The sequence below is a fragment of the Silene latifolia genome, chromosome Y (genome assembly GCF_048544455.1).
Source record: "Silene latifolia isolate original U9 population chromosome Y, ASM4854445v1, whole genome shotgun sequence".
Taxonomy (NCBI): domain Eukaryota; kingdom Viridiplantae; phylum Streptophyta; class Magnoliopsida; order Caryophyllales; family Caryophyllaceae; genus Silene; species Silene latifolia.
In genome coordinates, this window is record NC_133538.1 from 127,681,300 (window position 1) to 127,707,712 (window position 26,413).

The 26,413-nt window shown below is 37.1% G+C and overlaps 1 protein-coding gene, 1 long non-coding RNA gene and 1 other non-coding gene across 3 annotated transcripts; 2 read left to right on the forward strand and 1 right to left on the reverse strand.

Annotated features, from left to right (window-relative positions):
• Nucleotides 1–3,185: 3,185 nt before the first annotated feature.
• Nucleotides 3,186–6,284, reverse strand: LOC141628889 (uncharacterized). Its single transcript, XM_074441975.1, has 2 exons — nt 5,861–6,284; nt 3,186–5,731 (listed from the first exon to the last, which is right to left on the reverse strand). The coding sequence occupies exons 1-2, from the start codon at nt 6,282–6,284 to the stop codon at nt 3,186–3,188; spliced, it is 2,970 nt and encodes a 989-aa protein (XP_074298076.1).
• An 11,103-nt stretch (nt 6,285–17,387) lies between these two features.
• On the forward strand, nt 17,388–19,197 carry LOC141626897 (uncharacterized). Its single transcript, XR_012536466.1, has 4 exons — nt 17,388–17,481; nt 17,686–17,761; nt 17,957–18,032; nt 18,877–19,197. It is a non-coding gene; the product is annotated as an uncharacterized LOC141626897 (long non-coding RNA).
• Nucleotides 19,198–25,617: 6,420 nt separating this feature from the next.
• On the forward strand, nt 25,618–25,724 carry LOC141635570 (small nucleolar RNA R71). Its single transcript, XR_012540247.1, has one exon. It is a non-coding gene; the product is annotated as a small nucleolar RNA R71 (small nucleolar RNA).
• Nucleotides 25,725–26,413: the final 689 nt, after the last annotated feature.

The window sequence follows — 26,413 nt, forward strand, 5'->3', positions numbered from 1 at the left end:
AGGTCATTTAAATCCAAGTAAACTGGTCTTAGAATAATACTCCCTCCGTCTCAATTATTTGTTACCTTTGATTAAAATACCCTTCACAATGAATAAAAACAGTAAAAAAATTCAGTATGGGACGAGGGGAGTATATTCTAAGAGTCTAAACCGCGATATACAAGAATTTATTGGTTTACAATAAACCTATGTTTCATGACAGTAGCTTTGTCCAGTAACTATTTGAACAATAATGGAATCAAAATTCTTTTTTCGAATGAAACTAACATAATATAGAGGTCCTGAAATGAGGCAGCATAAATGAGGCAAGATAAATGAAACTCCATCAGTTAACCTACTTGTAACCTAGGTTGAACGACGGTTGTGCATTTCTGGTTTCACATAGCTCATTATTCAGTATCCCAGCCATCGCGACAATAAAGCTAACCAATTTAATCAACAAAAACACAAGACACTAGCTCAAAACTAAATCACATCTTCAAAAGCTGGACACTGCTCAAAGTTCAGCTCTTTACTCTCCTGATTTCCTGTATCTTCTCATAAAATGCTGAGAAGTTGAACTCATACACTACATAAGACACTGGACAGCAAATACATCTCAAAACGTAAAGAAATAGTTAGTCACTTACAATTTCACTTATCAAATCTTTCGTTCGCGACGAAAGGTCCTTAGATGAAGGGGTATGTCTCTTGATCCACAAATAACCCCGATCCTCAAAACGTTTCATAACATCTTTCTCGGTCATATTAGGATCGGCATCAAGATCATTAGCCAAGGCAACATTTAATTCTTCTTGATACCAACCCTCCAACTTACCCATATAGCCAGCTCTTCCCATAAATATTTATGCACATTATGCTTTTGGGATTCCCGTGCTTTTCTACTTTTTTCCTGCAATTTAATAATATATGATATTTTTTATTAGTAATAAACTTGAAAGAAAGAGATGGCTGAATATAATTAACAAACGATAAAATAATTCACCTTAAATTTCTCATCCATTCGTTGTTTCACAAACTCCTTCCAATCATCTGGTGTTATTCCTTTATAAAGAATCAAAGGATCATCTAAAGGTACTTGTCTCCTCTAATTTCTAGTTTTGTAGATAAAATAAGTAGTCAAGGTTGTCTTAAACAACCTCCAACTCACACCCACGTTGCTTAAAACCTTCATACGCATCGCATCATCTTTGAAGTTCCAATTGGTCTATAAAAATAATTCATAAACATGGTAGAAGTTTCATTTAACTCAAAAATATTAAAACATCAAACTATGGCTTCTAATGTTAATGACTTTTGATGTCATGGACAGTAGCAGCTATTTCTCAATAAACAAATCAAGAAAAGTCAGATTAGACAATATTATCTTTCTCAAAGTAAAAAACGTACACTAACACTATGGTGCATCAGCAACAACCTTATACCAGAACCTCGAAGGCTCATCACATATGACCATAATAAACATCACATCATTTGGTTAGCATATGGCCCTAATTAATCATAATGGCAAAAAACAAAAGACGAGACACTGTGGAAAAATAACTAGCACAATTTGATTTTCAGATGCTAATCAGAGACAGGAACCAAAATGCTCAACCAACCGTCCATAATCAATAATAAAAAAATTCAGAACCTTTATGTCTTTCCAAATTGAATCTTTAATTCCCTCGGGTACTTTAAACCAATCCTCATATGTGATCTTGATATTATTCCGGGCGATTTGACCAATATCTCTAACAAAATCTAGCCTCCATGCTCCAAAAGGCCTATCGTGCTCATCAAAATCAATACCCTTAGGCCCTTTATCTTGTTTTTTTGGTCTTTATACCGGTTGTTGCACCTCTCCCTTTACGTTTGGGTTTCTTACAATGGTCATTTTCGCTCGTGGGGGCTTCCTTGTACATTATATACCTAAGGAAATAAATTAAGAAAAATAGTTAGTACATACCAAATATGAAAAAAAAAAATTCAAAGAGATAAATGTTTAGACGATATAATTAAAAGAATGTGCTCTAACCAATTATTCTGCATTTAAATTGTTTTGATGCACTATGTGATTAAGTGTATGATATGGTCTACTTGCAGTGGGTAATGGAAATATCTGATAATTCCGGGAGAGAAGAGCCTGAACCTGCTTTCAAGGTAAGTTATCTGTCTTGACTCTTGGGAGAGTTGTATTCATGATAGAGTGACTGAATTAAAATGCTCATTCTAGTTATGGGATTTGTTAGTTAAGTGGATGTGATTCATTTGAGAACATGGATGAATATGCAATTATATATTCATTGGAACTTAACTTTGAGATCAGTAAGAAGCAGTCAGCCCAAGGCTGGAATTATGACATGCAAGTAAGTATATTACTGTAGTAATTGTATATTCATCTTTTAAATTAGTCCTTCCATAGGACCATAGTAATGGTCAATTGATAATCTGCTTCATCAGGCCTCAGTGTTGGAGATATACAACAACACAATACTGGATCTCGGTATCTAACCGTATCAATAATGACAAAAAGCATGAAATTAAGACTGATGCAAATGGAGACCAATATATGTCTGACCTTAACAGTGTAGATGTTTGCAGCTCAGAAGAGGCTGCTTTACTTCTGAAGCAGGCAGCAGAATGCCGGTATGTGTACTTTTTTTTTTTTTGATTTAAATTTTCAATTTTCATCCATGGTTGCCAAACTACTTTTTAAACTGAAGGAGGACTACAATTACTAATAAAAGGGGTGGTGTGATAGGGAAGAGTGTAAGGATTGGAAACTTGAATTGTTCCTTGCTGTCGTGTTTGATATACAAGTTTCTATTTTGATTTTCAGGTCTGTGGGCAAGACACAAATGAATGACCAATATTCAAGGAGTCATTTTGTATTTACTCTCAGGATTTCCTCGTCCAACCATTTCAAGTTGACAAGTACAAAGAACGGGCAAATTGGCAGTGGCACAAAATTCATTAATTTTGAAAAATGTCCACTATCTTATCTTTCATAAGCAACAGAAGTGTAAAAGTTTAGCAGTGGCACAAAAGTTAAATAACTATGAGTTGGATTTACAATTTTCAAAACCCCTCTTAATATATCTCGAAAAAAATGTAAAAATCCAATTTACTGGTGGATTATTAAAATATATGGTTTTGTTGTGCATTTGTTAACGAACAATAGAAGTACCTAAAATAACCATGAACTATTTAAAGTTATCGAACCATAGACCCTCATCATGATCTTGTCGCATATAAGTTTCATCACGTAAATCTTGAACCGATTGACGCTTGACTGAAACCGGAGGGAGTTCATCAAGTTGATCATATTCTTCTTCGTCAACTACTCCCTCGACCCCAAGAATACGCCTTTTCCCATAACGAACCACGGATGATCTCTTATCTAAAGGATCTTCAATGTAGAATACTTGTTTCGCTTGAGATGCAAGAATGAAGGGTTCATGTATATGTCCAACAACATTAAAGTTTACCGAAATGAATCCCATATCGTCAACGGTGACACCCTTATCAGAATCTACCCATTTACACCGAAACAAGGGTACACTAAAAGTTACATACTCAAGCTCCCAAATATCCTCAATTTTCCCATAGTATGCCCTTGTGATGTCTACGGGATCCTTACCCTTTCCAACATATTCTTCTGATGATGCAAGAAGAGTCACTCCACTATTTTGCATTGTACTCTTCTCATCTTGTCGGCTTGTGTAAAAGCAAAACCCATTGATATCATACCCTTCAAATGATGTGATGTTCGATTTAGGGCCATATGCTAACCAGCGTAAGTTAGCACTTACATTATGAGATTGTGTAGACAACTCACTCATCACCTTACCTTTAAACCACTCCGCAAAAGTTCGACTATGTTCATTCAACAACCAGTCATCGCGTTTATGTGGATTTTGTCGCTTTAGTAACTCCAGGTGCTCGGTTAAATAGGGATGGACCTCTGTCATATGTTGTAAAACATATAAATGTGCTTTCTGAAAAGAATCGCGGTACATGCTCATTTGTTTCTTACCCAAAGTACCCTTACCTAAGAGTCTACCTTCGTGCCGAGATATGGGAACTCCAATAGGCTGAACATCTGCCATATAGTCAACACAGAATTGGATTGTCTCACATGCAATTGTTGCTTCAACAATACTACCTTCAGGACGACAACGATTCTTCATTCGTCTCTTATAAGTACCCATCTCTCGCTCCATCGCCCACATTTTTCGTTGAAACACCGGACCACAAAGTTTAATCTCACGCACTAAATGAATGACCAGGTGTACCATGATGTCAAAGAAAGAAATCGGAAAGTAGATCTCTAATTCACATAAAGTCACAACAACATCCGCTTGCAAGTCATCTAAGGTGTCAGGATGGATATCTTTTGAGTTGATTGCATCAAAGAAGAGGCAAAGCTTGGTGATGACTTGCCTAACATGCTTAGGCAATACGGATCTAATGGCCACCGGCAGCAATTGTGTAGGCATAACATGACAATCGTGAGATTTCATACCAACTAACTTACAATCTTTTATGAAAACAAGACGACTTATGTTAGAGCTATATCCATGTGGTACCTTGACCCCTTTTAAAGGTTCACAAACAATCATCTTCTCCTTCTTAGAAAGAGTCGTGCAAGACGGTGGTATATAGATACGTTTTCCCTTCTCAATTGGTTTTAACTCGATACGCCCCCTAGCAGCCATGTCATTTCGAGCTTTCACCCCATCCTTAGTCTTATTCGGCATATTGAGCAATGTTCCAATTACACTATCAAACACGTTCTTCTCCACGTGCATAACATCAATGCAATGCCTCACATACAAGTGCTGCCAATATGGAAGTTCCCAAAAAATTGACCTCTTTGTATGATATACTCCATCTGGTGGAGGTACGTACAATTTTCCAAAAACTGTAGTTATATTCTTAACCTTATCGTAGTACTCTTCTCCACTCAGAAACACAGGGGGTTTCCTATGCTCCGTTTTCCCATAAAAAGCCTTCTTCTTCTTTCGATATTGATGATTTTCAAGTAGAAAACGACGACCACCTCTGTACGAAAATTTGCCACTGTGCTCCAACCAATCAGATTCAGTTTCATCCCCGCACACCGGACATCCCTTATCAGTCTTCAGTCGGTATCCAGAAAGGTTACCATAAGCTGGGAAGTCATTAATTGTACAGTACAACATAGCATGCATTTGAAACCTAGAGCTAGTATTTGCATCAAACACCTCTACCCCAACGTTCCACAACATTTTCAAGTCTTCAATTAGAGGAGCCAAATACACGTCAATGTCATTTCCAGGTTGCTTAGGTCCCGAAATTAGGAGTGTTAACATAATGTATTTGCTCTTTGTGGTAAGCCAAGGAGGGATATTGTAAATTATCAACATTACTGGCCAACAACTATCTTGGGTACTTAAAGTTACAAAAGGATTAATTCCATCGGTGCAAAGTCCCAATCTTAAATTTCTAGGCTCTGAACCGAATTCTGGAAAGGTTCGATCAATTGTTCTCCATTGGGGAGAATCAGTTACGTGCCTCAGTCTGCCATCTTTATTCCTCCCCTTTTGATGCCACAACATGTACTCCGCATCTTTTTTATTTGCAAAATAGCGTTTAAATTTTGGTATTATTGGCAAATACCATAATGTCTTCACAGGACTCCCCTTCTTCTTGCCACCATTACCATTGTCTACCCTCTTGTATCGTGACTCACCGCACTTTGGGCATTCTTGTTATTCACTATACTTTTTTCGGTACAAAATACAGTCCTTCACGCATGCATGAATTTTTTGGTAAGACGTAGATAATGGGCATAGTAGTTTCTTGCATTGGTATGTGGTGGAGGGAAGCTCGTTACCTTCTGGCAACATTTGACACAAAAGTTCTAACAAGGAAGTAAAACTTTTGTCACTCCACCCATTTCCAGCTTTCAATGTGAATAGTTTCAACACAGCTAATAAAAGAGGGAATTTAGAACCATTCGGGTATAAAGGCTTCTTGGAATTATCAACCATTCTCTGAAAAATAATAGGGCACTCCACAATATCTTCTTCAAGATCCTTCATCAGCCCGTCAATATTATCATTATCAGGCTCTATATTATCATCCATATTAATATTTTCAAAGATTTCATCATCATTTTCTACCCCGACATCAATCTGATCCCCATCTTTATCATTAATTCCAAAATTTACGTTGGTACAAATATCATTATCACTTTCTCCATGCCATATCCATACATTATAATCTTCTTTAAATCCTTTTAAAATTAAATGTTCCATAATTCACCCCTAGAGTTCACCTTTTTACGATTTTGACATAAGGTACACGGACATACGAATTGATTATCTCCATGGAGTCTTTGATGTTCGACGGCACAACTAAGAAACTCCTCTAGTCGTTCAAGATAAACAAAATCACGCTTTCCATACATCCAACTTCGGTCCATAATCTAGTTAATAAACACGTATATGAATGGGTATCTACGTCAATGATGTATAATAATCACATTAAATGCACTAAACTGTTTCATGTAATAAAAATTAACCATCATTTAACGAGAAACTGAAATTGAATAAAGATATACATACCTTCAAGTGGCAATTAAGTAGCTTTGTAAGGTCGAAATAGAGAATTTTGGTGGAGAGAAAGCCTGTAAATAAGGATGATTTTAACCTTTATTAAAAATTATTCAAAATAAAAGTGATAACTAAAAAAAAAACATAAGAAAACATAGCACTAGACAAGTTTTGAACAGAAACAAAGAGTGTTGCCATATCCCGAAAATCTTCTGGGCAACATCTGTAAAGGTTGTTAAATGTCCAAGTCGAACACTATGTTCTTTTGCACTTCACTTCAGTTCCATTAAGTTCGATTCAATTCTTTTCAGTTCAGTTTAGTTCAATATGAGTCAACCCTAAAAAAGAGAACACTTAATGTGACATATTCCGTATATACATTTAAGTCAAATACAATTACATGTTTTAGAGGCTAACTATGATCAACCCACTTCAATATATGCACCACATTTGCCTGAGATCGCTGGAAGAAAATTGGGCAGGACCCATCTCAATAAAACTGAATTAATCTAGATGTACAAGTGTAATGCATAAACTGCATAATCCTAGTCAATCTTTTACAATCCTCAGTGTGGGAAAAAAAAAAGAGTTAAACAAATAAAAAAGTTTGCATAATTTGTTGTGTGATGTTTGTATTGTTATCATATTGTAGTCTTTTTTAGATTTGTTCTTGATAGCTTAACTAAGAAATGTCTTTTACAGAGTTGTTAGTATGGATATGTTCCTAAATTTGAGATTTAAGTGAATTAACCTTTGAATATACTACACATGTCCCGTCATTAAGCCTATCTGATTATGCTGTATAATACTTGAAGTTTTATTGACGACATAAACCCAGGCACTTGAATTATCTATCATTCTATTTCATTTTGCAGAACATAATGTCACTGATGACGGCCTTGGTTTTTTTTATCTGTCCTATAAAGGTTGGTGTCATAAACTTCATTTCCTAGATGCTTAGTTTGTTCTATTGACCACATATGCTCGTTTGCTTATCTTTTCTTACCAATTGATATCTTTTCTCTACACAACAATATGCTCGTCTGCCTACTTATGATATGTATTTATAAGGTGGTTGTTATTTTGTTGTTTGATTATCTGTGATTGCATGTAAGCGTGTATTTCCATATGAATCCAGTACCTTTACTTGTTAGAACCTGATAATTGTATGTTGGTTATTATTTTTTGTTGGCAGGTTTTGAAAACCTCTTACCTTGAATATGCTCATATGCTTGAAATGGTTGCAAAGGTATATGTTCATTTTTTAAGCTGGACTCTACCTTTTCTTGTGAATTTCTTTATTCCCATACTTGGAATGTTCATAACATGTTGGATGATCAAGCTTTAATGTGTGGTCGTATAGCTTAGTGTACTGACTTAGTCGCATTTTCTTGAATAATTTGTGAATTGATTAAGTGTAGATTGTATGGATATTCCATGAAAGTGACATATTAACTATATAACTACTAGATAAGAACAATTCTTTATTATATGATTAAGTTTATGTGAATAAGCTCCTTGGTGCTACGGTTGCACCATTAGTACTGGTAAACTAATATACTCTAAAAAGGGAAATTTCAAGAATTAAAAACGTATAGAACTAATAAATTTGTTATTAGCTACATTAGTTTTTCCCTGAATTTGTTATTAGCCAGTTAAAAGGAAAAAATAGGCCTATTGCCTACATTATTTTTCATACCAAATAGAAGCTACTGACAATGAATTTTCACTTTGCTAGTTCTCTTTCCTGCCACTCAAAATCAGTGCCGTAAACATGGCATGCTAGAGTAAATTTTTATTTAAAAATGACTCATTTCTTGGTGAAGTACTTCTCAATAATTAGGCTCCTAAGAAACACTCTTATGCTAATTCTTGTTATTGATCCATGTAGTTATGGTTGGAGTATTATCCGTCAAGTCGGTTAAGTATTTTGACTCAGGTGCATTAGGTGATGGATGCATACTAGAACTAGCTGCTAAATGTCAGTATTGTTCCTGAGAAGTACTCCTCAATAATCAGGTTCAATAAAAGGTTTTGAATTTTACCAAGTTCAATTAATAACCTACTCGAGCAACTTCTTTGACTTTACATTTTAATATGTCTAATTACATTTTAATATATCTAGCTAGTATCCACAACAAACCGAGAAGGTGGAGTATGGCTTCTTTGTTCGATATATTCAAGGTTTACACAACCGCGAATGACTTAGAGAAGGTATGACATTCATATTTGATGATCACCAAACAATGCTTCATGTTCCCTTTTCTTCCAGTCTCATACTTTAGTCCTTGAATTTAGTTTAATACTTAAGTAACTTGGAAAGTAAGGTTGGATGTTGGTACTGGTTCGTTGAAGTCTAGACCTTGACTTGGATGGTTCAATTGGTGATTTGGTTTAGTGCTAGCTATGACCATCATGCCCTCCTTGGTCTTATACCTAGTTTGCATTGCTCCGATCAATGCTACGGGTCAGTCAGGGGCAATCGTTGCTGGCCACTTTGTTTGATTGTTAGTATTATTGTTCTCGCACTTAAGAGAGTAAGAAACCTTCTTTTGAAATGTGAGCTACTGATTCTCAGTCACTAGTTTAGTATTCTTGAAGAGGACTCAAGAAACGGAATTTCCGAGCTTGTGAAATGTACTCTTCAATATTCAGTTTTGTTTTTCAACTAGGAGGATATTTTTGTGATGTTAAACTTTCAGTGTCCACCTAATAGGTCTTATACCTGCTTATATTTCAATTTGCTTTATACATATGTTTCCTTGGTGGAGGAAATGAATGTTTATTTTATTATATAAGCTTACGTTTCACTTGTGTGGTTCTTCAATTAACATTAGAATGTGTTCCTCTTAGGTTTGGAGCTCAAGGATGGTAGATTCCTACACCGATTGCGAGATTAAAGAAATACGAGATAAATGGGCAACAAACTTCACTAATCATTGTGTTAGCTGAATAATTGTATCTTTTAGATAATGTTAATTTCTCTTTGAGATGTATTAGGATTTGACATGTGGAGATTGTTTTAGACAATCGACAATATGCCAACCTTTTGGTATGAACATGTTATTTGGCAGATTATGTGATGAAGGGTCTCTTGACAATCTGTTAATGTTGTGAATGTTGATTATGAAAGTCGGTTTTTATCAATTATATTCAGGTATTGGTTCTTCATGATACATGGAAGTTTCGCAAATTTTTAGAATCTTATTTTGTAAATAGAACAAAAATAAATAAATAATAATGGATGATATTTGGATATTTTTTTAATTATTTAACAAACTATCAGCAAGCAGTATTAACCAAAAAACGCCTCGGATTATTCCCATATATGAGGCGTTTTAAGTGAAAAACGCAGCAAATGAGTGACCACATATGAGGCGTTTTTCTCGAAACGCCGCAAATAACATACATTTGAGGCGTTTTTTAGACGCCGCAATTAATTTTCTATTTCTGCCCCTTCATTTGTCGCTACTTAAAAACGCCTCAAATGAGCTATATTTTAACGCCTCATATTTGTGTTTTTGTACTAGTGGTTGCATCTCTTTCATACTTATCATTGCACTAATGTTCAAACATGTTATTCAGAAGTGGGATCATACAACATCTCGCTATCTATACATTAATCACAATTTGATCGATTAACTTGTTTTGGAAAATGCAGGTTAGAAAGGCCCTAAGCTATGAGACATGCCTAAACTGAAACTTTGAAACACACAACTTTGTTTAATGATATATGCCTAAACGGATACAAATATTAAATACTGAAACTTTGAAATTGCAGTGGTACATGCCTAAGCTACTAAAATTATAAGCCAAATGGGGTCATAAGGGACTTTTAACAAATAAATAAACAAATTATCTAACTATTCTTACAGTTAGATAATGAGCTATAGGGTGTTTTGACAATCAATGAATGGCTAACGAGTTTAGACAGAAGCGATGACAAGATTCTAACCAAAGTTCTATAATCAACATGTTCCTCTTGAGGTGGTGTATGAAAATTCAGTGAAAAACGACTTATCTTGCGATGAACTCGGGAATGACTGTTACTAATGAACTCTAGAGCTTTTCATCAATATGCATCACTACCGCCCCTTGAGCAACTAATTTAATCAATCAATTGCATAGACACAAGATTATCTCGCGACTTGTACTAGTAATCAAAATAAAGTCGCATATCTTATCCGATTGGTAAAAACACCGAACCGTTAACAAATTGGCAGGGATGAACATTAAAAACGAACATCAATCCCAAAATACACAGAACATCAATCCCAAAATACACAAAACAATTTAATGAGTGCGGTGAGCCCTAAATTGCTATATTGAATTCTAAAAATCGCAAATAACTTCAGATTGCTTTCATATATTACACAAGTGACCAAATAGTTGACACATATAATTGACTACAGCATATGTAATTGCAAAATAATTGGAGAAACAATAAGAAAAATTTGGATGCAGGCATACCTGATTAATAGATCATACGGGGTCAAAGCAGGAAATTGATTGAGGGGTCGGCAGGTGTGCGTGACGACGGTTAGATAGGGATTGTGGTGGCCGGATAAAGAGGAGGCGACGACGACGGACCGTTGGTTTGTGTATGTGGGAATTGGGAAGCAAAGGGTTTTCGTGGGTGAAGGGTTTTGAATTGCGTGGGAATTATGGGGGTAACTGAAAGGTCGGTCAATACTATTACGTGTTTGTCGCGTGAAGGACTCATTTTAGTGACATCGGTTTCAACCGATGTATTTTAAAGACCTTTAAAATAATTGTTAACAGTTATGACCTCGGTTTTAAGAAAACCGATGTAATGCCAATATATTAACATTGGTTTTCATATAACCGATGTTAATATAATATAAATAACACCATTTTGATTTTTAAACCGATGTTAATAACTCCATTATGAACAATTACATCGTTTTTATTAAGAAATGATGTAACTAAGGCGATGTCAATAGGACTTTTTGTACTAGTGATTAGTACTTAGTTATGTAAAATGAATAGTTAGTAACTAATAATGAGGGATTTTATGTTTTAAATTAGTATAGAGTGAATTGTGATAGTTATTACATGATTTATGTAGGATGAGACGATTTTATGAGATGGATACTTGATGATTTCGATTAGCTTGAAGATTATGCTTAAAGGTAGGTTATCCTACTCATTTTCAATGTTGTATAAACATGTTTGTATGTGTTTATTTGTCATATGGATTCATAAATTGGTTAGTATGTCATGTGGGTGTTGGAAGGGTTGTTATTCATAACATGTGTGGTGGAATTCATGAATTGGTCATATGCTTAATGTGGCTCTTCCATTTTATATGTGTAGTTGTGAATGAACTGTGTTGGAGATCTTTGATGGTGGTACTTGATTGTTGAGGAGACGTAAGACGGTTGGGAAACCGTCTTGCGCTCGGGTCGCCCCTGGGAGCTTCCGACTCCATGGGGAATCTGCACATTAATGGTTTGAGTACGGAGAGATGCGAATGGTTGAGACACGACGTCTGGCAGGGGATCCGGTTGGCTTCCGGACCCGGTATAATTGGGCGTGTCCCGGTACCTAGTGTGGTGATCGGTATTCCTGGGCGTGTCCTGGTACCGGAGTAGAGATTGAGGGTATGTTTGGGCGTGTTCCTGTACCGGTATGATGTTGATTTATCCGTGTCTTATTCATATAATCAACTTGTTGTATATTTCCTTATTATGTCATGTCTTGCATTTATCATTGAAGCTGACATTTGTGTGTCTTTGTAAATATCACCTATTTTCGGGGTGGCCTGTGTTGATCAATATGATATTTTCGATCATATGGGGAGCATTTGTTTGCAGGTTAGCTTTGGTAGCATGCGGGAAGAGGAACGAGGCTTGATGATCCCGTTTCGGGTATGATTGGTTAGATTAGCCTAGGAGTCATTACTTGTAATCTTTTGCTATTCATTTATATATTGTAAACCATTAAACATTTTATTTATAAAATTCGTTCTTGGATTGTATCTCCGATTTCACTACCTCGGAAAACCGAGACGGTAACGTCCCATTTATCTTGGCCGGGTTATTGGGGTGTTACATTAAATGTGCATAAATATGAGTCACATCAAATATCTCCAAACTGAACCTTTGCTCATCCCGAGTAAAGAGATGACTAAAACTATGACCTTTATTAATAATACTAGCCGATGTGAGACAATTAGTGGGTCTCACTCCACCCCTTCAACTCACAACAAGACATCCATGAGGTAATATGCCTTCTTGCAAGGCAAGGTGGGGCTTGCCAAAATGGCGATGCATCATAACAGTTAAGCACACAAAATCAAGTAACGGATGCATCTTCAAAAAGAATAGCCACTTTCCTCATCTAAGTGGCGGAGATCATCTAGAGGGAAAGCAATCTAAGGGTACACATTCCATTGTAAATATCATTTCTCCAAGTTACTAAGTCTAAAAGGATACCAACAAATCACCTCCAAGTTGTGTCAAACTAGGGTACTTTTGTCCACAATCTCTAGATGAATTCGTCAAGAGGAGACTCCCTATGGTGTTAGAAACACTGTAGGATCGCGGAATTCCCCTTCTTGCCTAGACAAGAAGAAGGCTCGCCCCCTCTCCACCATGCAACAAATAAAGGATCATCAATGGATAAAAGGGATCAATATGTTTTGAGTTTTACAATGGTAGTTTGCTTTTGATTTTCCCCCCAATTTCTTATTGCATTTGTCTTTTGAGAACATTTCTTTGCTTTTTTTGATGTTTTTCAATTTGATACTTGGCAATTCTTTTTAATTTTGCACTCTTTTTGAACATTTTCAAAGTAACACCATTTTGTAGCAAGGGTACTTTTATTCAAGCATAGGAGTCTATTTTTGCTCCTCTTTTCATTGATGCAATTTTTGCAAACTTTTTGACTTTCACTTTGGTACTTGAACTCAAATTGGAGATTATTGTGCCCATTCCCTTTTGTTGGAAAAACATGACGATAGAAATGAAAGAACGGTTGCATGGCTTCAAAGGTCACCTTGGAATAAACTTGGTCGTACTCACTTGGAGCTTAATTTTCGGTTACTTGTCGTTAAGAGCACCTAGACCAAAACAATATTTATAACTTCACAAACAACTCTACTATTAGTAAAGAGGCAAGTAAAGGTCAGATCCCAAGGGACGGGTATTGATGTAGGATTTTCTATTGAAAGTAGCAGTGTCTAGGGGTGTCACGATTTGGGTTGAGATAAGAAGATCACTAAACTAAATAACAAGCAAGATGATTAAAATGAGATGTAAACAATTGATTAAAAGCACTAGGGTGCCATGGGGTCATATGGGATTCATGGGAATTGATCATACAAACATATTCTCAAATTATAAGCAAGCAATTATTGTTGTGATAGATCGAGTTGGTTTATATCTTGCAATCCTAGGAAGGTTTGGGTCCCGGAGCCGAATCGATTAGATTGTACAACACCAACAAGTCGACTTAATCCTCCCTACTCAACTATATGCATGGTCTAATGAGACTTGAGTTGGTTTATGTCTTACAAGTCTCATTGAAAAGGTAAGTGATGGGTAAAAAATGCAAGGACTCATAGGCTCGCATTTCATCAAACATAACATGTGCATAAGTTGAGATCACAACAAGCAAGCAAATAAATTATGAAAACATATTAAATTAAGCATGAATCATCCCCCATGTTGGTTTTCCCTAATTACCCATTAACCCTAGTTAAGGAAACTACTCACTCATTATCAAGTTTAACATGTTAACAAGGTTGCCAATCATATTAACAAAGCAAAACATGATGAATAAATGAAGATGATTAACAATAATTAAAAAGGGATTAAGAGAATTATACTTAATAATGATTCTAAAATAAAGCAAAGAATAATAGAAGTATTTGATGAATGATTGGAAGGTTGTCAATCTCCCAATAATAACCCAAATAATCTTCAATTACCCAAAATAAAAGATGAACAAAAGAGAAATTAAGGAAATGAGATTTGTATTAAGACTTAGTTAGAAGTTGATTACAAGATTAAGAAGAGATTAGAATGATATAAACTACACTAAAGATTGATAAGAAGAACATGATTCATCTAATTAGACTAATGGGGTATTTATAGTGGGGATTAGGTATACAAATTTGGGTTTACTAAGGGCTTAAATGACGATTAAGTCCTTGAGGAATCGCTCCTCTCAGAAAAAGATGCGGGTCTCCTTTTTGCCGGTCTTTCAAAAATATGCGCATCTCTCATGGAGCAAGAAGAGGACGTGTGGGTCTGTAACATAATCCGAGCGTCCAAGGGTCGGGACGAGCAAATTCTGGGGTGGCTGGACGAGCGGATTGCTGGCTTGGATTAGCGTCCTGGGAGGCTTCTGGACGGGCGTCCCTATGGCAAAGACGCTCGGATTCTTGCAGTCTTGGACGGGCGTCCTGCCTGGTTGGACGAGCGGATCTCGTCCCAGCCTTCCTTTTCTTCTTTTCTTCCTCTCTTCTTCCAATAATCCTCCGGGATTTTGTCGGGGATACAAGGATTTCTTCATCATTGCCCATCTACTATAATATGTACAAAGGCCTTCTAGTATTGTCTTCTCCTTGATGCTTGGTCATTAGATTCGATCAATTTAGTTCTATCACTACTACAATTTAAGGCTATGAGAACGCTCCTTCAAGAATGGTTGATAGCGGAACCGGTCTCTTTTTTATTTTTAGTTCGGGCGGGCATATAGGGTTCTAATAGAGAACGGTTATTTGATCAAACCGTTCTCGTACATTAACAAAGAGAACGGTTAGGTTTGACCAACCGTCCTAAAAGATCAAATAGAACAATTAATATAGAAAACCGTTCTCTTTAAAAAAAATGAGGACGGTTTGTATCACCACCGTTCTCTTCTAAATCCCTAAAAGACTATTCATATGACTTACCGTCTACCATTCTACGGAGTATTTCTTTCAAACACAACAATCATAACTTTCATCCCTACGCCCTAATCACCAACGCTTTGCTCACCATCGCGTTCTAATAACCCACCATCACTGAGCCTTCTCCTTAGTCGCCAATTGTCCACCGCAACCTCCATCATGCATCTTTTCCACCTTAGCACGATGTGGTTATCAATGGTCGCTCGTACTCCAGCCACCACCTCACGTTGCTTCTGGTTGTGCACACCTTAGTAGTGGCGGATCGTTCTTGCCGATGGTTCTGTTGGTAAGCCCATATTTCTTTAACTCTTCAATATGATAATTAAACATTGGAGCTCATATTGTGACGGTACTTTTGGGTGTGTCCTCAATATTGGCGGTTTCAGTTCCATATCTCTCCCGCCAAACATCATGCCACTAGGGTTTCCACACTGCAATTTCAACCCCTCTTTCATGTTTTCTCTTCAATTTTACTTTATATTTATATGCTCAAATATTAATATATATAATTTAGGTTTTTATTTCGAGCCGAATCCTGGATAATGATGGTAAAATCTCTGTTTGTCCTTGATATAGGAGCTTAATCAATTCTTATGTTGTTGATTTGGTTTCGAAATCCTGCATTGAGAAGCATGAAATTTGACTTGGTGGTTTACTTGTGTTATGAAGAAGTCTTATATAGCTTTGGTTTTTTTAGTTGATAGTAGTATATATTGATTCTGTGGCATTTACTTTTAATGTATTTTTGTAGTGATTGAGCTTTGGATGTTGAACTTCTTGAATTTGTCACATGTAGTGGCTGAGATGCAGATGATCAGGACCCCCAATTTATTTGGCTTATCTCTTAACTTTTTAATTGCTTGTTGTTTGTAACTTGCTGAGATTTTTGCCTTGCCTGCAATGATTAATTGTTAGCTTAAGCCAATACTACTTGGGACTCAATTTATTTTATTAGTGCAAATGCTGAGGAAGTAAATAAGATGAGTATTACTCCTTAGAAAACAATTAAAGAGCAAGAGAAGACCTGTATTTAATCACTGATGCTCTTTGCAACGCAGTTAACACTCTTATAACCAAGTACTGCCATAGCAATCTTAGCTAATGTTATTGTGACAGTTACCATTACCGTGTCAAAGGAAGGTGTGAATTTCTATACCAGAGGTGACACATTGGATCTGGAAACACTGCCTTCAGACAGAACACCTCCATCGAAAAGGTTCGTTGCTCATACTCTATATTATTAAATTTTAACTAGACTTGAGCCAGGATTCTGAATACGTGATTTATTTGATATCTGAAGTTGGCAGTTAACTATAGAATATATGTGACCAATTCCAAGTTGCTTCTTCTTATTTTAGAGTATTTGCTTTGTAGTGTGAATTTGCTACTGACTTTGGCCTTTATGTTTAATTATTGCATAAAATTTCCGAGCATTGTGCATCGGCAAGTTTGCAATCTCGTCCTCGATTTATCTCGTTGTTTTCATTTCCAAACTTTTAAATAGCGGTGGGTAGAATGGTTGTAAGCTATGAGTTTGATATATACACTAGATGGCTAGAGAAAATATGTTGGCTGTTTTTAGGCTGCTGTCGAGTTTCTATTACTGAAATGTTGTGCTATTTAAATAAATGAGGACTACGTAAGCATTTTTGTTGGTCTTTCGTGTAATACTGTTTCACCGACTCACTGTTCATTAAAAGGGTGGGGGGGTTCTGCTTCTCTCTGTCATAGCCAATGAGTTATCACCCTATTTGTGAAAAAAATGAGTTTTGAACATTGGTTTGTTGCTTATTTCAGGAGAGAAAGATATTGGCAAATCTGGGAAACCGCTGTACTACAAGGGAAGCAAATTCCACGGGATTATTTCAAGCTTCATGCTTCAGGGAGGTTATTTCACATTCGGGGATGGAAGAGGTGGAGAATCAATCTACAGAGAGAAGTTTCCCGATGAAACCTTCAAGCTGAAACATATTGGACCCGGTACTTAACTACTTTTTTTGTCTTGTTAGTGGGATTATTATGTGAAAGGTTGTTCTGTGTTTAGAATCGAGACATGAGAGTTCTGTTGGTGAAATAATACCTAACTAGAAGGGTTATAACAACTTGTTGAATTGAAAAATGTTCGTTGAAGATTAAATTTTTTTGGGCAACGGATATTTATCCTTGTCTTCTTTCAATGTGTAGGCCTTCTCTCTATGGCTAATGCAGGTCCCGACACCAATGGGTCTCAATTCTTCATTACAACTGTAACAACCAGCTGGTGAGTGAACCATGCATTTAACAACGGAATTTTGTACTGCTAAGAGCTAGTGAATGATCTCGTAGAGTTGAGGGCTTTCTATTTATTTATTCCTGGCTAATTATGTGAAAATATTCTCATTGTTCGCTTTTTTTATATTGAAGTGTTTTGAATTATGTGTGAAGTGATTACTTATATTAGTTAACTAAAATATAGGGCGCTCGAGAAAAGAATCGCTATCGATCCACTTGCCAGGTTCGAGGAGAAACCACTTACTTGGAAATTAATTGAGGTATTATATATTCTTAATTGTTCATACTAGGTATTATCTCTGTTAGTATCATAGCATTCGTTCTATGAAGGACACTAACCAAGTATTGAATTCTCTTTTCCTGCACGTTTCCACGAAATAGTCAGTTGTTTCTGTCTTGGCATGACAAATAGTGTAAAACCGTAGCAACAAGGTAGTAGTTACACCAGTTATGTTTCAAGTGTTTCTTTTTTGCATTTCCTATGAGATGACCAATAAACCTCCCTCCAAAGATTATATGTCCTCCCTTGAATACTTAACGACGACAGATTCTAGCTGAAAATCAACACTTAAAAATAAATATGAGAATGGGATTCCATATCAGATTTGCACAACACACTTCGTTTTTATCAAACAGGGCCCCTTTTGACATATTTAATCAACGGTGGGTCACTTGAATTGGATGGCCAATGTAGTTGTGAAACTGTTGATATTACCTGCTTCCTTCAAATAGCCTTATTAACCCATTTCACTCATAGAAAATTAGGTCGAAAGATCTCAAAAGCTGCCCATAAGCTGAATTTAACACCCTTAATAATTGTTTTTGTCATAGGGAATAAATATAATATGTATATCTCATCATAGGTTTCTATTTTAGTGTCCTCGGCAGCCCGTGTTGGGACCGTATTATGCGGATATTATGTTTGTCGATATATGTTGGAGATTATCAAAGGAAGATATATTAATATTCTCCCAAATGTATGTTTTTTTTCTTTATTTTAATCATTTGCATCTTTTTTTTTTTTTTTTTTTTTTTTTGCAGTTCCATCTTAGGTAATTATTTTACTTTTCACATCATATATACTATATTAACTACATTTTTTAGGTGTCGTGTGTATAATAGTTCATGCTTAACTCCCCAAAGACATACATCGTTAGCAAATTGACGAGCTGTGGAATATTTGGGCTGAATTCACACTCCAATTTAAGCCTGAAAGCAATGATGGATGAAGATGATGATTATAATTTTTGGAAGATGCACATGAATGCGGCTAAATGATGAGAATATAAGAATTTTAATTTATGTTTTGCAAAAGGTAGCGTATCTTTGATATTTGTAGCCTCCTAAAAATATGATAAGACTTTGTATATTTGCTCAAGGATTTGTCCTTATGGATTCAAATTAAATTTGAAAGTTATTTGTTGCGTAAAACTTGCTGAAGTTTCTGAATTGTAACTGGATTAATTTTTATGAGCTATACGGTCGAATCGTGTAGGAGTTACGATAAAAATAAAAAAAATTTAAAAAAAATGTAAGAATCAAAGGGAACAGTTCCATGTAAACCCGCTCTATATGAAATTAACTACGAGGACGGTTGTACATCATAAGCGGTCTCTTTGAAAAGCTCGAGCAAAGGCGCCAAAAGTAGACATCTCTATCAAAGAGACCTGCCTTATCAAAGAGACCGGTTATTACAAGCAAAGAGACTGGTTATTACAAGCAACCGTTCTCTGAGATATATCAAAGAGCACGGTTCTGTGGCTCAACCGTTCTGGTTGTTATTACAAAGAGACCAGGTTGACTTTATTTCAACCGTGCTCTTAAGTAAAAGAGAACGCTTGGCCACATGACGGTTCAAAATGGCTTTGAGAACGGTGTTTTACCGTTCTCTTTGATCAATATTGTAGTAGTGTATTTTGCCATGAAAATGCAAGGTTTGCACTCCTCTCCTACCAAGGAAACAAAACCTCAAAGAATATGCAAAATAAAGGACTAAAGATACTAAATGACTCAAATATGCACTAAAAAGCATAGGAACGAGGCTAATTCGGGGACTAAATATGCTTAAATAATGGTCACATCAAAACGAAAGCTAAGGAGTTATCACATCACAAGGTACTCTTGACTAGGCCTTAGTCCATGGGTAAAAAGATTCTAGTATGACACATTCTAGGGGTCTTGAGGGTATTCTAGTAAACAAAGTCTCAAGGACAAAAATGATCTACAAGGGCTTATATACAGTTGCCAAGCTTCCCAACTAAACATTTTCACAAAATTTTTCCTAATATGCAACTACATGCCATGATGCAACTAACATATATACAACCTAATGCATATGCTACTATCACTAATATGCCATATAATCTAAATGCAACTCCTATGATCACATTGGTTCATACCGCATCAAACAAAAAGAATCCACATTGTCATTAACATATAAGAGGAAAAAGGAGATTTGGAAAGATCATACCATGCGGTCTTCATATTCCTCATGCCTTGAATGTGGCGTATTCGGTCCCAAGTGATAGGAGTGAACATAAACAAAAAAATATATACGATATATACATTTCTATACTACAAAAGGGAAGAACATGTTTTTAGATTTTTAAAATTTTTATCATTTTTATCATTTTTGAGTTAGATAGTGTTAGAATTCCTCATCTCCACACTTAGAATGGACATTGTCCCCAATGGACAAAACAATAGGGATTGTGCAAATGCAATGAAATGATACATGATTTTATACTAAATGCAAATTATATGTGAAATATTTACATGTGATAAATATATACAAGTGATGCAAACTAAGCTAAACTATATGATGCATGCTTTCTATTGTTCGGATAGCTAATTTAAATTAACTCGCATCCCTATGAGTGAAATTCCCTAAACCGGACAAAACACTATTTCTAGTGCAAAAAGAAGGGAAGTTCATTCACAAGGCATGAAATGCAATGCATGAATGAAATTTGTCATTTTGGATTCTTTGTAGTGGGAGCAAAAAGATAGACGCCTCAATGTGACCGAGGTGGAAGTCCTTTGAGTGGTGCTAGGACTCCAAACTCAAAACTATCATTTGTCAAAAGTAATCAACCCCGCATTTATGATGTCTTCCTTCATGCTTTGCCAACCATCAATTATCGCTCATCGCGACATCATCATCATCTACCTCCATGGAACCGGAGGTTTCACCATCATCTTCTTCACTAGAACTAGAACTATGCTCTTCATCATCTTTATCATGGCAAGACCCACTACCTTCCCCGCTCTCATCATCAACATCCTCCTATCTCCTCGTTTACCGTTCATCCCTTTCTTCATCTTTAGAAGCATTACGAAAGAAAACTTTCTTATCCACCCAATTTGGCAAAGAACTCGAAGGATCAAGAAGTCATTGCCTAGCGAGATGGTAAAGGGGTGGATATTGGGCGTAGTAGGCATTCACCCGATCATTGTATGCTTTCTTACGCATAAGTTGCGTTAATTGTGTCAAATAGTCATTGCCCGCCACAACATTAGTACTACTCGGTGTGAACTCGTGGTAGGCAAAGAGATATGGTTGTGTAACAATGGAGGAGGAGGGATCTTCACTTGTACTTTGTTGTTGCTTGTTGTTGCTTGATGATGCGCTCGGCATTTTCAGAAACGGGAATAAGGTAGTTGGTTCGGTGGGTGGAGATGCGAAAAATCTTGCTTGGAAAGACAATGGAATTGGCATCCTTGATGAGCCACTCGTACTTTTGGTCTAAGTTTTCATGCTTGACCCGTAGAACTTTGTGGATTAAATTTCTCATATCAAGAAGGTTCCTTCCTTTAACCGATTTGTAAGTGTTGTCTTTGTTGAAATCCGGTTTAAAGTGCTTTGCCAATCTTATCACCAAGCCTCCATTAACAATGAAAGCCGCGCCATATTTCCCATTATCAATGTCCAACCATCTCTTGATGAGTAATTGAAGAATATTGTACTCACTTTTGGACTTCTCACCAACATTCAAAAAGGACTCAAGGTAGACAAAGTCTAATTCGGTCAAGTGATTGGCTTCTTTTCTAGCAATCAATGTGTTAGCCATGAACTTGTGCCAATACCTAATACTCGAATGATGAATGTACACGGCATGGCACTCCCGGAAAGTAGTGAACTCATGACCGGTGATGGCTTGCCAAAGGGGTTTGGCATCAAACTCCAAAGGCTTCTTGATGAATCGGTTATCGTTCTTAAGCCCAAAAACTTTACCGAAATCACTTTTATGCATTGTTCTACTCTTGTTTTCGAGGCGGAATTTGACATAATCTCGAGTCTCAATTCTATATTCCCTCAAGGAACTATTGAATTCCAATGTCAAAGAGGGGTATGTTAACTCATTCATTTCAAAAAGGGTGGATAACCCCATAGACTCGAAGAATGCCTTTGTTTGCTCAAGGACACCCAATTTACCCAAAGCATCTTGACATACAAATTTAGTAGCTAAAATCTTTTTCTTGGCTAGGGAGTCGAATGCAAGCCTATGCTTATCAGAAATGAAAGTTACCTCCGGATAATTTTTCAATTGATCCACCTTCAGTATAGAAGTAGTAGCTTCTTCGATAGCATTGACGGTTTCCGGAACTTGCTCCCTTTGTTGAGCCAAGACCAATGCCTTTGATGCAAGAGCTTGTTGTCGCTTGGATAAAGTTGGTGTTTTTGTTGCCTTGTTGCCTCCTTTAGTCTTTGCCATGGCTATTCTTCTTTCAAATTAGTATCAACAAACCAAGTTTATGCTTGAATGCTCCTTTCTTCCTCTAATTTCAATTGAATGCTCAATCAATTTGGGAATTTCGGATTTTCACCTAACCCTAGAAAGTTTGATTGATTTTGTGAAGAAATTAATGTTTGAATGGTATTATTGTTGATAAAGGAGTGATTTGTTTTTTATTTGAGGAAGTTTGGATTTGATTGTGGTGAATTTAGATGAGAAATTGGTGTTTTTGGATGAGGGGATTGAAGGTTGAAGTGAGGGAAATTATTGTGTTGGTGTTTGAAGAAAGGAAATGAAATGAAGGATGAAGGGTGAGTCCCATGTTTTTGTTCATGTAGCAGGTAGGGACATGCGTCCTGGGGGGGACTCGGGCGGATTTTCAGATAGTGAAAATTTAGGATTTTGCTTGGCTCTAGGGACGGGCGGATTTTTGCAAGGACGCTCGTCTCGAGCTTCGGACAGGCAAATTTTTGTCCAGTGCAAATTTGACAATTGAAAGCACTTTTAAGACACACGTCCTGAGTTGAGGTCGAGCGACCTGAGCTGAGGGACGCTCGAGCTGTTGTCGGCTTGGGCAGATTTCTATCCAGTGCAAATTTTCACTCGTGCCTCTTCCCCAGTCCCCACGAGCTCAGGTTTGCTCGTGGGGATCTTATTCCCGCATTATTTCTTCTCCTTTCCTTTGTCATTTCGACTTGGGTAGCATTACAAAGGCTTTATTAGCCTAGGCATACGCTTCCCTACACTTTATCATCAAACACTACACATTCAACAAACATTAAAATCCCTCCCTCACTTGCTCTCTTGTCACACAAGTTAATCAACAAAGCATAGTGCATTGCAAAAATTGAATATTTTACAAGTTAAAAAGAAATACAAGTTAAAGGGTTAGAATATTTACAAGTGGTGGTTTAAGGAGGACTCCACCAAACTCTCCTTCTTTTTAGAGGTGTCAAGGGGGTAAAGCAAGGACGTTGTCGATATTGCTCAACGCCTTGAATAAGTAGTCAAATGCTTGTTCATTGTCATGATAGAGATCTTGCATAAACCTTGGCACATTGTTGTCTTCATTCATGTAGTAGTCCGAGTCAAAGAGGTGACAAGGCTCTACATAGCCTTGGTCTAGAGTCATAGCATTCCCAATGTATGGTTTAACAAGCCCTTCAAACTCGTCATCCCGTAAACCACATACTTCTCATGCTTCTTTCCCTATGTTGGGTGGATCATGAGTTGACAAGAGCAACTCTCCTTCCTTGTTGTCATGGCCAATAAGGCCTCCATCTATACTTTTCATGGGTGAGCTTTGCAAGCTCTTATTCTTGTTGTGAAAAACTCCATTCTCTCCGAATAGAGCCATTTTAACATCATGAATGTCTTCTTCTTGTCACCCTCCCGAGTATAGTGATCAACCATAAAGCATGGTTCAAACAAGTTGGGATCTCTCATAGTCTTATCAAGATTGAAGGTGATTGTTTCATTACCTATTTCAAGTGTGGGCTCTCCATGTTTCACATTGATCACCGCTCTGGCGGTGTGTAGTAATGTTCTTCCTAGAATGATTGGAATGTTGGAATCTTCTTCCATATCAACAATGACAAAGTCCACTGGTATGAAAAACTTTCCAACTCTCACGGGCACATCTTCACATACCCCTAGTGGTTTCTTTGTTGTTCGGTCTGCCATTTATAAGGTCATGTTGGTACACTTGAGTTGTCCTACCCCTAGTCTGTCACATACCGAATATGGCATGACACTCACACTTGCACTTAGATCACATAGTGCCCTGTTGATTATGGTATCACCAATGGTACATGGAATGGAGAAGCTTCCCGGATCTTTGAGCTTAGGTGGGGAATTCCCTTGAAGAATTGCAGTACTTGCCTTTGTAAAGCCAATGATTTCCAGCTTCCTTAAGGACTTCTTCTTAGTAAGGATATCTTTCATGTCTTTTGCATAGGCCGGAACATGGTTGATTAGCTCCGTGAATTGTATAGAAACCTCTAAGTTCTTCACAATCTCCATGAACTTTCCAAGTTGTTCGTCAAGCTTGGGCTTGGCTTGGCGACTGGGGAATGGAAGTCTAATCACAATAGGCTCTTTCTCAAGTTCTTTGGCCTTCTCATCATTTCTCTTCTTTAATGAGTCATTAGTATTTATTTCTACCACCTTAGGATTTCTCCTCAATGGTTCAATCACAATTCTTTGCTTGACATTCTCCTCAATAATATGCTCTTCAATTAGCATCTTTGGTCCCTCATATCTTGTACCACTCCTCAAGTGGATGGCATTGATGGTCTCATGTCTTGTAGGGGGATTACCTTGGGGAAGTAATTGTCCTTTTTGTCTTTGGGAACTAGAAGAGGCCAATTGAGACAATTGAGTCTCCAACATTTTGGTGTGAGCAAGGATATTGTTGATGGTATTGTCTTTGGCTTGACTATCCCTTTGCATTTGAGTAAAGAAATCTTGTTCACTCTTTTGCATTTGGAGGGCCGCGTTTTCAACATCAAAAGCTTGGTCATTGGATTGATTGTAGTATGGTATTTGAGTAGAATTTCTCATTGGAGGTGGTGTGTATGTGGGTTGAGGATTTTGGACATTTTGGCTCTTGTATGAGAGGTTTGGGTGGAATTTGGTATTTTCATTGTCATAGTTGGAATAAGGGGTGCCATTTTTGTATTCTTGGAAGGCATTCACTTGCTCATTTGTTCCCCTACATTCGTGTTGATCATGTCCCAAGGTTCCACAATTCTCACACACTCCATTTGGGATTGAAGATGTTGCCACCATAGCATTGACATGTTGTTCGGGTGATTGAGAAGCTTCATCAAGCTTGGCCATGGCTTTCTCAAATTTTAAGTTTATGGTGCCAATATGGGCACTTAGTTGGGCACTCAATTATGTGACGGAGTCAACTTCATGCCTCCCTCCCCTAGTAGCTTTTCTTGGCCTACTATATTGAGAGTTATGAACCGCCATTTCTTCGATCTTAGCCCATGTTTGGTTGTCATGAACCTCGGTGAATCTTCCACTAGAACCCATGTTGAGAACATTCCTTGAGTCTTCATATAAGCCATTCCAAAATTGTTGAACAAGGAACCATTCACTTAGTCCATGATGAGGACAAGAGCGACATGTATCCTTGAATCTCTCCCAAGCCTCATATAGAGACTCTTTATCTCTCTGCTTGAACCCGGTGATTTGGGCTCTCAACATGTTAGTCTTCTCCGGAGGATAGAACTTCTTGTAGAAGGCAAGTGCTAACTTCTTCCATGAATCAATTCCAAGGGTAGCCTTGTCTAGGCTCTTCAACCATTGCTTTGCGGCTCCGATCAAGGAAAAGGAAACAAAACCCATTGAATTTGGTCTTGAGTTACCCCGGTTTGAGAAATTGCATCATAATATTCACAAAAAGTCTCCATGTGTAGATGAGGATCTTCACTAGGCATCCCCCCAAATGGACTTCTCTCAACTAATTGTATGAATGCGGATTTGGCAATGAAATTACCGGTTAAGTGAGGTGGTGTTGGACTACAATTTGGTAGGTTCTCCTCGGTTGGTACGGAATGAGATGAAAATTTAGGCATTGTGGTTTGATTTTGTGGTTGGTTTTGAAATTGGGTTCTCCTCTCCTTCTCTTGCAAAAAGGGTTGGTAAACTCAATACTATCCGATTGGACAACACCAATGTCCACAAGTTCTCCAATACCCAAACTTGTTGAAGCCCCTCTAATGGTTCTTCTAATGTTGGTCAAGGTTCTTTCAATCTCGGGATCAATGGACAAAGGTCTACCTCGTGATCTCCTAGACATGCAAAAAGCAAACAACTTGAAAACAATTAAAACTACCTTGAAGAGTTTGACTTTCCCAAGGTTAAGAAAGACACAACTAAAAACAACAAATGAT